This window comes from Bombus huntii, chromosome 16, assembly GCF_024542735.1.
Source record: "Bombus huntii isolate Logan2020A chromosome 16, iyBomHunt1.1, whole genome shotgun sequence".
Lineage (NCBI taxonomy): Eukaryota > Metazoa > Arthropoda > Insecta > Hymenoptera > Apidae > Bombus > Bombus huntii.
The window spans coordinates 4535820-4550896 of record NC_066253.1 but is presented as its reverse complement, the minus strand read 5'-3'; the positions used below and the strand labels follow the sequence as shown (position 1 = coordinate 4550896).

The window sequence follows — 15077 nt, the reverse complement described above, 5'->3', positions numbered from 1 at the left end:
AACGTTCTCAATTAGTTTCAATCCCGACTGGCTCTCCTTTCTGGCGCACGTTCTATCGTGCTCCCGCTGTTACTCGACGGTTTCCACGCGAATCGCGATACAGTGATAAAAATTGCTATAGCAGTGCTTCAAACAAGCACCTTCTTGGTGAAAAGCTTCCTGGTGAACCAGCTACTGCAACTCAAGAATCTTCTGTTCCACTTGAAGAACCATCAGGTTTCTCTGGCTCCCTGGATCCTGTGAGTTCATTGGCTTATAGTTATATGTAAATGCTTTTAGTGATTTATTCAACCATCTTGAAAGTAATGATTTTTAGTTGTATTAATTTCTGGTAAATTCATGCTGTGGTTTACTGTATTTGTTTGGTAATGCGTTCCCTGTTCTTTAGTTTGAGTTAGTCTTCTGGATTCTTTTTTGTGACTTGAGTTACATAAAGTGTAATTGAGTAAAATTGTAGTTTTTGCTGGTGGTTCCTGAGTCATCCAGACTCAGCTTATGCTACTTTTATGAGTAGCATAATATGTTTTTAAAATTGATGTTCTGTATCGTTTGAATGAGATAGATGAAGTAGATGAACGTGCACGAGTGTCTCCTTATACAATTTAGGAAATGTCTTTGGAGATTGAACGTGAAAAATTCACTGAAATAAATAGAAAATGTATTAGTACTGGATTCCCAAATAAAGATTACAAAATTATAAATCTGTCCTTTTCCCTTAAGTAAACTATATTTTGTATCTTGATTCTTTTTAATTTTTAGGAAAATTTTAATCAAATTGGAATCTTCTGATAACGGAGAAAATTTGTTCTCATAATTTTCGGGAAAAATCATGCAGAATTAGATTCTTCTAAACCTGACGGCGCCGTCGGACGTTAACGACGTGGTCTTTTACGTCATGTGCAAAGTTCACCTCTAGAAGCTCTGGGTCATCATTGATCTAACATTTCAATTCATACTAAACGTTTATGATCATGAATCTCATGAATGAGATGGTTTACTATCACAATACGCGAGTGAAAATAAAAAGGTAGATTTCGTGACATATTATTATTATTGAAATATCTAGAAGACCGTGGCCAGGAACGAGTTTGTAAACTTGATTCCGCGATCAGCAAAATTCCTATGAACTTAACGCGGTGTTTAGTAAACAACCAGATAAATGGCTCTTCCTTCTGCCAAAGGAGATAAGAGGATCTTCTAATTACGTCAAAACAGTCGTCTGCACCTCCATAAATCAGGGATCAATTAACATACACTAATCTTAAGGGATTTCAACAGCAAAATCATTCGATGGTAAATTAATTTTCTGATTTCGTTAAGTTTCCTACATATCAATTATTTTTTTGTTCCTATTGGGATTTTTTTCCATCATTACATATATGGACATTTCTTTTTAAACAAAAGATTAATTAATAGATGCTCGATTTTTAGTCAGAGATTTCACAACCACTGGTTCATTAAACTTGGTATAGGTATAACAATTAATTTTCTCCCTATTGAGACTTAGCTTGTATATTCCACCGTTGCATGATTATTCCTTTTTAACAAAATCAATTAATAGCTATATCAATTCAGTAAAAAGTTTCAAGATATCTGCCAGTTTTTTAGCGAGATCAAAGGTACTTAACAGTTTCAGTTATGTACAAACAGTGTTTGTTATGTACAACAGTGCCACGCAATGTTTGTACATAGTTTTACATTTTATAATACTTAGATGCTCTCCTACAGATCAAAATATTTATCCATGATGTTCGTAAACATATCTGAATACGTCATGGGACATTCAATAAATTTGTTAGTCATTTCCCAGTAGAAGTGCTTAATTGTTAACGAAAAAAACGGCCTCGATTAGCATTAAAGTGAATAATCAGCGAAATTACACGCGGTTTGATGCTGATACACAGCTAATGAGCTCATTCAGCGATAAAGCGATATGAGTAGCTCCTAATGTACATTCACTCTTAAAATAAATGAGTTCGACGGGCCGCGTATACCCTCTTATTGTCAAAATTTACGAGATGTCCGCCGGAGGACGTATCCAGGATTCTCTGTCGGCGGCCGCCGGAAGTCTCAACGACTCCCTCGGGATATACTCCCTTTCCTCGTGCTCGGCTAAGTGCTCAGCTGTTGCTCACTCGTCAACATTCCCTTCCAGAGCCGTGTCAAACTCCTTGTCCCATCGCATCGGCGGCTTTGAGCTTCAAACACGAGTCTCTACGTTGGGAATCGTTCAGGAGCATCGGAGAGATCTCGCTACATTTGTCACGAACAGGGGTTCCGGTTATTTTGTTGGTAGACGTCGGTGGAGAAGATGTTAGGTCTCTAAAATACATAGAAATTGTCTGATAATGTCTTTTGAACTGTGAAAGAACTTGTTTCTATATTACTTAGTAAATTGGCATTGATTGGACTATTAGACTAGGGATATTTATGAAAATTCATATTTCTAGACTGACAATAAGTCTTGTTTCACAATTCTTCTTTACTTCTCATTTCTATGCTTTTGCATACTATATGCATTTTATGTGCATTTTTGCACATGCATAAAAATGCACAGTATAGCGATGATCGTGGTAAGAACTACTTTGTGAACTAGCTTTTATGTTACTAAATTATTGAAAAATGAAAGATTCTTTTCTTTCTTGCTTGTAATTGTTAGACTATGTTATAAATACATAAAAATTTTCATTTTTAAAATACAATTTCTAATTTTTTGAGCGTTTAGCTTATAAAATGAATTTGTATCTCCATTTTTTGTTACAGATCGTATCAGCAAATTTCAAGAATTATTTCCACCACCCCAGTGATACTCTGGTGTACCAACGTATCTTCCTCTTAAAGATGTAACATCAAGTATCGAAGGTGTACATAGCTTGTGATCAGTGTTTGACGGTCTTAAGTGTCAGTGTATTTGAAGAATCTTAAGGAAATTTCAGTCAAATTAATTAGAACGTTTTGAAAGAATCAGTGTTAAACAGTGGAGGGCTTGCCCGCCTATTGGGAGGACCTAGCCGTGCAGCATAGTGTAAATGCAGCTGCAGCGGCCAGCATTTTTATGAATTACGACCTGGATAAGTCAAGGATGGTCTCGCACGTCATTCCCGTCGCTGGGGTAATTTTCAACTTGTTAATTTACAATTTATCTATATCTGAACTGATGAACAATCATAAAAGATCATTCATCCAATTCCTACAGTCACATTATTAGGCAAAGAGGTTCATGGTGATAGTGTAGAATCCATAATTGCAAAACGATGAATTTTTCTGAATTTTCGCGCTTTTTCAAATGAACGTTCACGAACGCTCAGCTGGAACGATAGTCGACAGTCGAGCCAGCGTCGCTTATCGTCGCACATGAGAGAAGAAAAAAGAGAAAAGTGGAGGTCGTGATCTCGAAAATTTCGCAACTATCCGATCTGCGTCTTCGCCGAGCATTCTCAGCCATTCCCGTTCCCATTTCCAAGTAATTGACGCTCTTCTGTTTCCTTCATTCAAGTTAGAAAAATTCTTTTCCAACAATTACAGTCGAACATAATCCATGGAGTTTATTGAATAATCCTCTCTTCCATGAATGAACTTATACCTGATTGAGTCCGCGGATCGGTTGGACGTGGTTTAGATTTACAAAGCGAACTGGAGAAATCGATAGAAGCTCCTCTTACTATGGCTGACAGGCTAAACCAGGCCAGTTGTACGAGCATACTCCGTGCTGACTTAAATTAAACCAATATCGAAACCAGAATACGATTATTAGAGGGTGATGCGACGATTATTTTGGGGCAGACATGCGAACTAGTTATTGAAAATAAACGAACAGCTGATAAGCTGGAGGAAAAGCAGAGGAACTTTTATCAAGTCAATGATAAGAGAAGTTGCCTCTCACGTCGTCGACCTATGCTGATCTCTTCTCTTCTTTCACAGCCTGGTTTCTATTGCTGGATGTTCGTGCACTTGCTGAAAGGAGCAGAGTAAATTTTTCAGTCATTCTTCAATTTTTCATCACACACTGTAGTACTTTGAATAATTATAAATGGAAAACTAGTATTTGCTTACATTAACGGCTTTTATTGTTTGTTAAAAATCGCACTTTATTGCTTCTAAAATTCATAAGTTATCACTCTTTTGGTATGATCAAGTGCATGTTTGATTGTTTGACAACTCAATGTTTCAATAATACAATTTAGACATGAAGTTAGTAATAAGTTTATCGGAATTTATCCTTAGAACCTAAAGTCATTCATCTGCTAGTTTACAGGAGTGATTTATAGGCCCTCTACCTTTATTAGTGTTGAAGTGCGAACAAGCTGAATCATCGGAAACAATAAATCCTCTCCTGTTTGTTTGTTTGTTTACGAAGCAACAAGGATTCTCCTCAGTCTTTAAGTACAAGTATCTACATGTTCCATAATTGAAAAATTATCATTACCACTTCCTAAACTTTCAAGGACATAAGGAGATCATGAATCTTGTAATACAGTGAGCGATTAACACCTTCAATGCAGGATATATCATTTCTTTTCATTTGGTAGAGCCTCAACAAGCTCTCCATATATTTCTACCAGCAAGTATACCGGTATTAATCTATCTAAGCATCCCAAAGTCTCTACCCTTTGAAGAATCCATCGCATGGCTATGCTGATTCCCTTTTTTCACTCGTTCAAAGCATTCATCGGTGGCGACAGAGGCCGAGGAGCTTAATTTAATGGCTGTCTAGCGAATTAACGAGGTGGCCACGTGTCCCAGCTAGCCGACCCGACGGATTTCTCGAGGACGTTTCTCAGTGTCAACCGTTGATGCACTTCTGCAGTATGTCCGACACAGTGCCTGTATATCTTGCTGCGTTTGCAAGCCGCACTTGACAGCTCTAGCGCCACTATAGAAATAATTATGAGCTCAGTGTCGAGTAGATTGTATACCCAATCGGTTTCAATCCCTAGGTCAACGACACGCCCTTTTATTTGGTCAGGTATACGAGTTAGGGAGAAGGATCTTCTTCCATGAAAATTTCCGATCGGTTTCTTTATGTCGTTCTCTGAATTGTATATACAATCGATTAATACAAATAGTTTATTTAGAAGGATTTGTTTTGAAAAAAAGTAATATGGTATGACAAATATTGAAAAGAATGTACTACCTCAAGGTATCGTAAGGTTGTTTAACGAATTTTCGCCAAGTACACTGGTGGCTCAGTGCAAACTAGACGTCGTAAAACCGGATCGCAAATTAACGATCTAGCGAGATCGTAAGTTTCGCTTGGCATAATACGATGTCACAACACGGAGTCGGTGTTTGTAAGCTTCCGGCGACGGCACTTCAAACATTGCCAGCTACGAGCCAGAAGCCTCTTTGGCCCGGTCTCGTGGATGCGCCGCGTCGTTCACCTCTTACGATCCTCCGGTTCGTTCACCTTTTATCACCTCCTTCTTCCCTTTTGTTCATCGTGTTATTGTTACGTTAAAGAGCCATAACGATTACCTGGGTTACCTATTTCATCATTATTTATTTAAATTGCGTCGTAAATACCGATGAATATTCATATAGCCAGACGCTAGATTACATATGCATATATTACATTTGTAGTAATTTATTTTTGGCGAAAACTCTTCTTGCTATAAAATGAACTTTCTCGCATTAAAAATACATTCATGGTAACGAACTTCTTCGTGATTCCAGGAACTGCAGCAAGGTAATGGAAATTTGGGAGTCGCAGGGTTGGGAGGGATGCAGGAGTCGTCCCACTCATTGAAGATCAAGCAGGAGCCGTTTCAGGTGTCTCCACCGTCACCTCTTCCGCCTCTGCACCAAGGTAAGCGTTTACTTAATCCTGAGCAACGAGAAATCGTTGCTGTACAACCAAGCTTCTAAAACGCGTTGACAATTTTTGAAAGACTTGCTTGACGTCATCAGGATCCCAGCACCAATGATTCCTCCGTGTTCATGGAATTCGAAAACCGCGTTCTAATAATACAAAACGGTGCTCGAGTGTCGCGTGACTCTATACGATGAAAGGCGCGGTGCACGGGGAAGAGAGGAACGAAGAGACTGGGCCGAGGGTAATCTGAAAGAAAACAGAGACGTTAGGACGGAACAACGAATACGTGAAACGAGGAAAGAAAGTCAAAAGTGTACGGAGAGACGGCGGAGGATGATATACCGACGGAGGCTGCGTCCTGATCTCTCCACGCGTCGTTTAGTTACATTCTCTGGCTCGATTACGCTCTCTTCGAACACTGTCAGTGACTTATCCTCCACGGCTTCGGATTAGAGATTATCACTGATAGAAATATCCTTGCGTATACGACGCGCGTCTCCAGGGCCACTGATGATTTATAAGCTACAATCAGCAAGCTGCATTGTTTTTGTATAGACGGTGTATACGCGTATTTTGTTGTAATATGTCGCTGATGGACGAGTTCAGCTATACGTTGGTCGTTAACGCGTCCATTAATCATTCTGCAAGGTAGAAAGAGACGCGTGCAGGGAATGGACTGGTTGTTTACGAACGCGTAATAAATTCGATCAAAAACCGAAGCAGAGTCATTATATCGTTTACATAATCTAGGTATACGAACCATTCGAAAAATATAGTTTCAGGGAAATCGAAGGCGATTTTCGTTACTAGCGGAAGACGGCTTTGTCGGAAGGGGGTTAAAGAAGCAGATAAAACATCGATAAAAGAAAACGACTGCACTCGGGGTTTCGCATTACCAGATTTTTCTTATTCGCTAATCGCTGAAGATAGACGGAGCCTCGTTGAAATCTAAGAAGCTTGGTATCAATATCTCCGGCCAGTTATGCGCGTGTGCATGCCGTCTGATCGCGAAACGCGTCGCAAAAATCATGAGCTCTTTCTCTGTTCGTGTTCGGATAGATAAAGCGATTAGTCAGTCTCAATGACGACGTGGAGGATCCTTCTCGTGGCTGGCGGTCGAGAATTTTGCAGGAGCAACACGAGACAACGACTCTCTGATGGCTCTTCTTGTGTTTTCGAAATCGAGGAGAACCATTCTGAATGCTTTTGTCGAGAATTATGGTCGCTAATCCGGGAGTGTTGCCCACTCCAACGGTTCACTTGATATATAGGACGACGACGGCGTTTTCCTGAGTCCCATCACCGATTGTGCGACTCTTTGCTCCTTCGGTTTCTTATGAAAAATATTTTAAATACTATTTCTACGTGCATAATTAGAAACACTTGTTTAAAAAGTAATTTCTTACTACTTGATCCTTTATGGGCTCATGTAACTCTATTCCGTCATTTTAGTTGTTAATGTCTGAATCAATATCTCGTTCTCCTTGCTTTGCAGATCTCTGGTACGGTGCTTGATATTTTATTAATATTTTCCAACTGCAGGTTCCAACATGATTATGGGCTCCTCAAAAAGTTGGAAAATTTTTTCTATTCGGAAGAGTTGTGAGTAGCAGGCATTAATTACGAATATTAGTATATGAATGTCTCGATTGGTGTTCCACATTCATCTAGTACATTGCCATATTTACGATTATGCGTGCAAATTTATCGGGCCAATAAAGACTCTCCGATAAGACTCCATGGAAAGCTGACACGTTTAATTATGCAGCGCTTGAACGGTGCTCCGATTAGCCGGACTTGTAATTTAGCTTCTTTAGTGCTCTCCAATCACAAGAAAATAAGACAGAAACGCTTTAACATATTCGCTATCATAATTATACTGTAATACTTGCTTTTCTAAATATAGCTATTTATCTTATTACCTCTGTGGTGTTAGTTTAAGATCCTCGACGGTTTTTAGCCAAAAACTAGCAGATTGGGCCTTGTTTTCATCACCGATAACGCGACCCTGTTTATTTATTCGGAAACCAGGTCGTGGACGTAATATCTTCGCACGTACTCGAGTTAAAATAGATCTGTAGTAAACAAGGGTACGGCTCTCTGATAAGGGAATCGCTAGCGTTCACAATGATTACGTAGATGCATAATTTTCGTCGGGACCTTACATAAACTTGACCGATCAAATTGTACAACATAATCTCAAATTAGGTCATTACTTTATAGTTCCCATAGAGGTCCAGAGCAGATAAGAAAGGTGGAATTAGTACTGTACAATTAGTACTTGATTTCCTTATCGGCATCTAAACCAGATGGATTCTTGGTTCTTTAGAACGATAAAACGGTTAGAATGACGGATAGTCGATTGCAAAATCTTCACGAAAAAGAAGATTCGAGATAAATACTCGACGACGAACCAAGTGGCAAGAACACAGTCGGGCCCCCTGACTATTATCGCTCAGTTTCCGTTAGGTAATCGTCAGCATTTGTTTTCTACTGGATCTGATCCAGAGTAGCTTTTTCCTTTCTCCAAATCACATACATTCGGTATAATAAACACGATGACGCGACAGGAGAGAGGAGAGAGAGACGCTATTAGAGGAGAGAGAGACGAGCAGAGAAATTCCTTGCATCCTCAATGAGAGGAAAATTCACCTCCACGAATCAAAATGAATCCTGTTGTTCTCTTCAATTTTATATGACCAAAAATGGACGTTGTACTTCAATAGATATTATTTCTATTCATTTTATCATTTAATATTCATTTTTGTGTATTCTACGCTTTTTACGAATAAATTATTCCAAAAGAGAAGATATTTGAAGAGATAAAAACGCGCAGAAGAAGTGGAGGAGTACCGTAAGGTTAAAAAATCTGCAAAAGAAAGCATGACATAAACGAAGAGATCAGAATGGTCTTTACTTAATACATAGTAACTAGGAGAAATTTGATCCCATATTTACTTCCGGCGTTGTGGACGTCAGGGAGAAGGAGGATACCGACGAAGATTGGCTCATGCGATGATACCACAAGCTGAGCTATCGTCGCGCAGATGACCCCATACCCCTTGATTCCAGTTCTATGTTATCCTCGTAACTCCTTCTCGTGCAAGGAATTCTCATTATTTTAGGCTTAGAATAATATAACTCCAATTCTTGATAAATTCAGGTTAATACCTTGAACGTCTTAAAGAATTCTGAAAAGAACATGTTTCAGGTTAAGTCATTGTACGCTTTCCATTAAATGGTAAAGTTTATTACTTACTTGGTTTATTTGGAATTTGATACTTGAATCTGAAGTATCGTAACATTATAAGATTATAAAATATGTTTCGAAGTTGATGGTATCACCATGGGCAGGCACGTGCTCATTACTGCTCATCCATGGTGGGAGTGGCTACTCCAATGGAATCCCCCTATTAGCTGGGTCATTGAACACGTGCCCTGACGCCCTCTAATGCTTGCCCTAGCTCGCTATAATCGGCATGATATTTGATATTAGAGAAGTATGACTTTCACCATTAATGATCATATTACCACCATATTACAATTAGCTAATCAATTAGTGAATGATATTATTCAGGAAGAGAGAGGATACATACATGTATAAGTATGTACTTCATCCAATTACAATATATATAACAATCTTCTATATACATATTTGAGGAAAATCTCTTCATATACTTTCATATCTTATGTATACTAAAGGAATAAGTTTTTAATAAGTTTAAAGGTAACAGAGGCTTTTTTAGAATTAGAGCGTAGATTGACCTGATCAAAGAGTAAGGAGAAAGAGGCACGCATGGCGTCGACGGGGACAAAGGCGTGCGATTCGCAGCGTGATGTCACGGCGTATTGTATTTCGCTTATCGGCGCCGATTCCTCGCGGAACCCGTAGCATTTCAGGAATGCGAATGCCACGATTTTCAGTGCGACAACGACGACGAAGACAACGACCTTCGCTTCGAGGATCGCCTTTGTTTCAGTCTAATCGATCCGCATCATCTTTTTCTTCTCTTTTCCATTCTCTTCATTCTCTTCTTCACAGATGAAGCAACAGTTTTTTTATCATACCGCTCTTTACAATTTGTCCAGGTGAACATTTGATAAGATGTGTAGCATTGATCTAGGCGAACAGCGGTAACTGAATCATGATCAACGTTACATATAGGAGACCTAATAAGACAGATTTATAACCTAGTTAATCACCGATTTTCCAAGAACTCGTGAACTCGTTTCACAAATCTGCAGACGTCGTTAAATCATCGTTACAAACATACCATGGCGAAGGCCACCAATTTTCGCAAGCCTAATTACGTCACGGGTTTTCACAACAGCTGCATTTTTCTGCATGCTCCGTTGCGAAACACGTTCTGCTTCCTACAGTAATCTACTTATAAGGCACCATAAGTGACACCACATCTTTGGCACATGTTAAGAAAATTATTTCTACAGTGGTCTTCTTATATGATACCATAAGTGTCACCTTTAGTACAAGCTAAGGAAATTATGCTTCAGTTCCTTTTCTATATCCAGTGTTTTATACTGGACGATTGTCTGTCGTAGACGACTATGAAACAAGGGATCCCGTGACGAGAGCAGATGTGGTCTCGTAGGTGTCGCGTAGCAGAGGATCTCCAGTTGCAGTCAGGTGTGTTAGCAAACGTTTCGACGTTATCGCGATCTCGTCGCTCGTTTATGCACCTTAGATCTACACATAGGAGTCCACGAGCCTACGTAGATATGTTAGGCTCCCCATAGGTCGATATCAACTTGTCGAACTTGGGACACGTGATCTGTAAAAGATGACGTACAATCTGAAGTCTTCAAGAAGATAACAGATCATATACAAATAGTTCCTCGTTAATTATACCTTTTTCTATTTTTTTTTCTTTAGTTTCTTTATCTAACCCATCAAGGATTAAGTAGCGAAATAATGCGTGAAAGCTGCATAATTTCAATTTTATTTCATAAATGTAGAATTTAGGAAGGAGAGATAGAAATTCTGGAAATTCATTTTTATAATTGCAATGTCGATCCATTAGAATTCAATAATGTGAATTGATTGAAAAGAGACATCTTTGGGTCTGAGTTTAATTATTTTTCTCCAACTTTTTCTTTTAAAATATGTCCAATTATCAAAATAGCTAAAATATCTGACCGCCGCAACGGTACCGTAGGAAATATATTACCATGTTCCTGTGTCGGGAAACATCATTGTGTCCCGAACGAAGAAGCTTCTCCGCGCTGAAAATCATACGCCCTGGAGGTCTGCGTTAGTGGCATATCATATTTGCCTGGATTTGCATAGCCTGGGAACAGATGTTCCCGTTCCTAGTGGTTCCGATAACAATGTAATCGATCATTTACTGCAGGCTACAATGGACCGGAGTAAATTGAACAAACCATTTTTTAACTGAATTTCGAATATTCAGTTCGTCGTTCTTTCTCTTCTTGAAATCGATCCGATTGAATTTGCGAAAATTCATACTCTGCTGTTTTTCCTTTTGTTCAGAGCTTCTCTGTTACCCGCTTTATCCTCTTTGTTGCGCAAGTGCGGCGTGCTTAACTTATCGGTGTCTAATTACGGTTTCAGTTACATGTGCTGCGGGGCACCGGTGAATATTCGACACCATGCACGTACGCACTCCTTTCCTGACTCATGTCTCCGTGTTTTTCACTCAATTTTCTTCCATCACTGAGGCCTCTGGCACTCAGTCATGCGATTCGCACGATATGATTTATACAATGGCAAATGTAATCTGGTAGCAACCATGATTCTTGTCAATGAAGTAGATATAAATACGTTTACGGTGAAAGAGAAAATGACGTAATTTTTACTCAAGGGCACGCAGTGCACCTTGGATGATCATTTCTTCAAACAACTTTTATCGTCGAGGCTCGAGTGTCGCCCAGCGAATTCCTTTCAAAGGTCCAATTGTTTTACCCCGACTGAGATTTCTTGGAAGTCGTGCCTGTACGTAGATCGATCGAGCCAATTCCATTGTCCAATTTCTTGGAAACCGTGTCTCGAATGAAAATCATCTAGCCTTTCTTTTCGCCTTTTCTTATTAGAGCCTCCTGCTCTCTTCAGAAAATTACCAAAAATGTTGCTTTATTTTCTTCACGTAGATACTCCTTGGTCATTCGCAGATTCTCCTACAAGAATTTTTCTGAAGTTAATGATCTTGTCATGCAAGCCATTCTCAAGGTCATTCGCTATATCACAATATTTAAACGATACTTGTGATATTTTCAGTGAGCAGCTTCGTATCAGAGATGCAGAATGGCTGTATCGGCGTGTCGAAGGAGCTGGACTCCACAGTGAGCCTCGCGAGAGGGCTGACATCGCACCACGCCTCCCTGACTCATCATCACTCTCATCATAGTCTTCACAGCCCGAATTCTGCGGTGTCTATGCACTCCACAGGTTCCACTCATCATCACCTCGATGAAAAAGGATCATCCCCGACCGGAGCTCTTCACAGCACCACGAATAGCAATCCTTCGACACCGTCGACACCCTCGACGCCTACCACAGCGGCAGATGGGTCTTCCACAGCGACTGGAACAGGAAATACAAGTGGTAGCAACAGCGATTCCGCTAGCAAGAAACCTCCGTATAGTTACGTCGCTCTAATTGCTATGGCGATTCAACATAGTGCTCAGAAGAGGGCGACCTTGAGTGAGATTTATGCTTACATCACTGCCAGGTTCCCATATTTTCAGAAGAATAAGAAAGGTTGGCAGAATTCTATCAGGCATAATCTGTCCTTGAACGAGTGCTTCGTGAAGGTTCCTCGTGATGGAGGTGGCGAGAGAAAAGGAAATTTTTGGACTCTCGGTTAGTGGAATTTTTAGTCCAGGAATAGCGGCGGCTGGTCAATTCTGATACACTTTCGATACAATATCTACTTTTAGATCCCCAATACGCGGATATGTTTGAAAATGGTAACTACAGAAGACGTAGACGCATGAAGCGACCATACAGAAATGCACCGTATCATAAACCGCTATTTGGCGATCCTTTCTCTCCAACACACGTTCATTTAGGTCCTAGGAACCTGTTTGGTCACTCTCCGCCATCTTATGCTCCGTCTACATATCCCAGATATGACACAAGGTACCATTAATTATCACAAAGTTTTTTCATTACTCATTGTTAATTATCTCAAAACTTCTTCACCATTTATTATTAATTATCCCAAGGCTTCCTTCTATCATTTATTGCTAATTATCTCAAAGTTTCTTCACCATTTATTGCTAATTATCTCGAAGCTTCTTCATCCCAGTATTAAATTTCAAAAACAATCTCTATTTGTGATTCCTAGTGCTTGGAGTCTTCAGCAATCTCAGCTGTCCTACAGTCACTGTCAATCAGTAAGTAACAAGTTCTTAATTAATCTTCTGAAATTCTAAGTTTCACACTTTTGTTATTCAAAAAGTAATAGTATAATTAATCAATGTCCCCAATTTGTTCGCAGCTTCAGCCACAGTTGCAGCCAATGCAGTCCATGCAGATCCCAACCATGAATGGCTACAGTCAATTAGGCACCTCGTTAAGTGAGTCTCTCCTCTAATTAGCAGATTATTAGTATTTGATTTTGTGAAATGCTCGACGACCAGGCAAAGCGTTTCAAGGCAATTATTTGGATGTTCCAGGTGGAACCACGAGTTCCCCAGGTTCTATGGGTAGTGGTTCCTTTGGTAGCAGCTTCGCTAGGAGGCATGACGCCGCCATGACCCAGGAAACCGTACCTGCCAGATGCTATTGGCCAGAAAGTAATTATTTTCAATCAGTTTTGCCTTTTGCATTTTAATTTATTAATGATACTAAACAAGCATGATTATTGTGGATTTTGCATGCATTTATGGAAAATTTGAAGATGTGCATATAGTGTCTATTAAAAGTATTTGCACATTTTCCAATGAAGAATTTCACTTATAAGTTTCTACGCTCCATTTTCATAGTGTCAAATTATACCGAATGTTAGAAAATTTTAAAATACTTGAACTTAATTAGTATGTAAATAGTATAATACATACAATAGTTTGCAAGTATTTCCTTTAGCCACTACGATTATATAAAATTGTATAATGAAATCATTTTTTGCAGTGATTTTCTTGTTCATCCAAAAGGACTGAACGAGACAAGTGTCTGTTTCTTTCTTCTGTTCTAGTGGTGAACGTGAAGGAGGAGCCAGGCACTGTGGCAGTATCTAGCACTAGCGTGGGTGGTGTGGGTGTTCCTTCAGGAATGATGGGATCTACAACTCCAACAGGAGTTTCTACGACCGGATTCGCGCCCATGGAGTTTCAGTCTCGGTCCAAGTGCTTCATGTGAATCGATCCACCGTTTACACCATTGTCACAAGCCGAGAATCTTATCAGAGTCCCGAAGGATCATCCTGTGCGTCGTTTCAGCGACGTTAATTAGGCTGAGCTTCGTCCGGATGAGGTGGTAAGCAAGAAGAGTGGAACGTTGGAGTGATACCTTTTACTGGAAATTTCTGTGGCTCCTGTGGTGACGTTGAAGAGAAGCTGAAGCTGGTCTATAGTGATAATTCTGTCTCAGACAAGCGTGAAAGGTTTGTTCCACTTAAAGCGATAAACATTGCACCCCTGTCCTCGTGTGTTTTCGACTGCTGCACAGTATTCGATATTTAAGCGAGATGAGGGACCGGTCCGTGCCTCGTGAATTGGTTTTCACAAAAGAAAAAACGAATTTGCGAGAAGCACAGATCTAGAATTAACGATTAACGCGTAGCTTAAGGCGCATTCGCGATACAGGAAGGCACTCGAAGATGTTTTCATTTATATATATGAATAACTAGGTCCATGTAGAAGCAAGAGATAAATGTGTATCTAAACATGTAAGTCGCATAACGCAATAGTAAAAAAGAAGAAAAAAAAAACAGTTTCTCTGCAAGACTATTCGTCAGTGTACATATCTAAGCCTAAGTAGTTTGATTAATTAACTGTGACCTATTCCAAGAACCCTGGACACACGTGGCAGCTCCTGTAATTAGATGGAAAGTCGAAAATAAATCTCTATTATTTATCGTCTAGTACCGTCACATGAGCATCATTTACCTTTCATTATGATATTCTATTCCAAATGAAATATAATTCTAGTTTTATAACTCTTACTCTTTAAAATATCCTATGTCATTCAAGATATCTTTCATAGTTAATTACAAAAAGATTCCCTACAATTTCTTTATTCTTTAACTAACTAATCACCGTGTTGTCCAATTCGTAATAATTCTGC

General features: G+C 39.4%; 1 protein-coding gene across 3 annotated transcripts; it reads left to right on the top strand.

Moving 5' to 3' along the window:
- The first annotated feature begins 10 nt into the window (after positions 1–10).
- Positions 11–14874, top strand: LOC126874714 (forkhead box protein D1-like). 3 transcript variants are annotated; one of them, XM_050637066.1, is made up of 9 exons: positions 11–239; positions 2764–3112; positions 5674–5806; positions 12066–12650; positions 12728–12929; positions 13138–13186; positions 13291–13369; positions 13469–13588; positions 13987–14874. In XM_050637066.1, the coding sequence occupies exons 2-9, from the start codon at positions 3056–3058 to the stop codon at positions 14148–14150; spliced, it is 1389 nt and encodes a 462-aa protein (XP_050493023.1). In that variant the 5' UTR covers positions 11–239; positions 2764–3055; the 3' UTR covers positions 14151–14874. The 3 variants fall into 3 exon arrangements, with proteins under 3 accessions (XP_050493023.1, XP_050493022.1, XP_050493021.1); XM_050637065.1 differs by having other exon boundaries at positions 13448–13588; XM_050637064.1 differs by having other exon boundaries at positions 13439–13588.
- The last annotated feature ends 203 nt before the right edge of the window (positions 14875–15077 follow it).

What these genes read in the sequence shown, in the direction of transcription:
- LOC126874714 (XM_050637064.1), top strand. Translation starts at nt 3,056, where the DNA reads ATGAATTACGACCTGGATAAGTCAAGGATGGTCTCGCACGTCATTCCC. An exon ending in AGGAAATTTTTGGACTCTCG is followed by an intron (nt 12,651 to 12,727) that starts GTTAGTGGAATT and finishes ATCTACTTTTAG; the next exon opens with ATCCCCAATACGCGGATATG. An exon ending in CAGATGCTATTGGCCAGAAA is followed by an intron (nt 13,589 to 13,986) that starts GTAATTATTTTC and finishes CTTCTGTTCTAG; the next exon opens with TGGTGAACGTGAAGGAGGAG.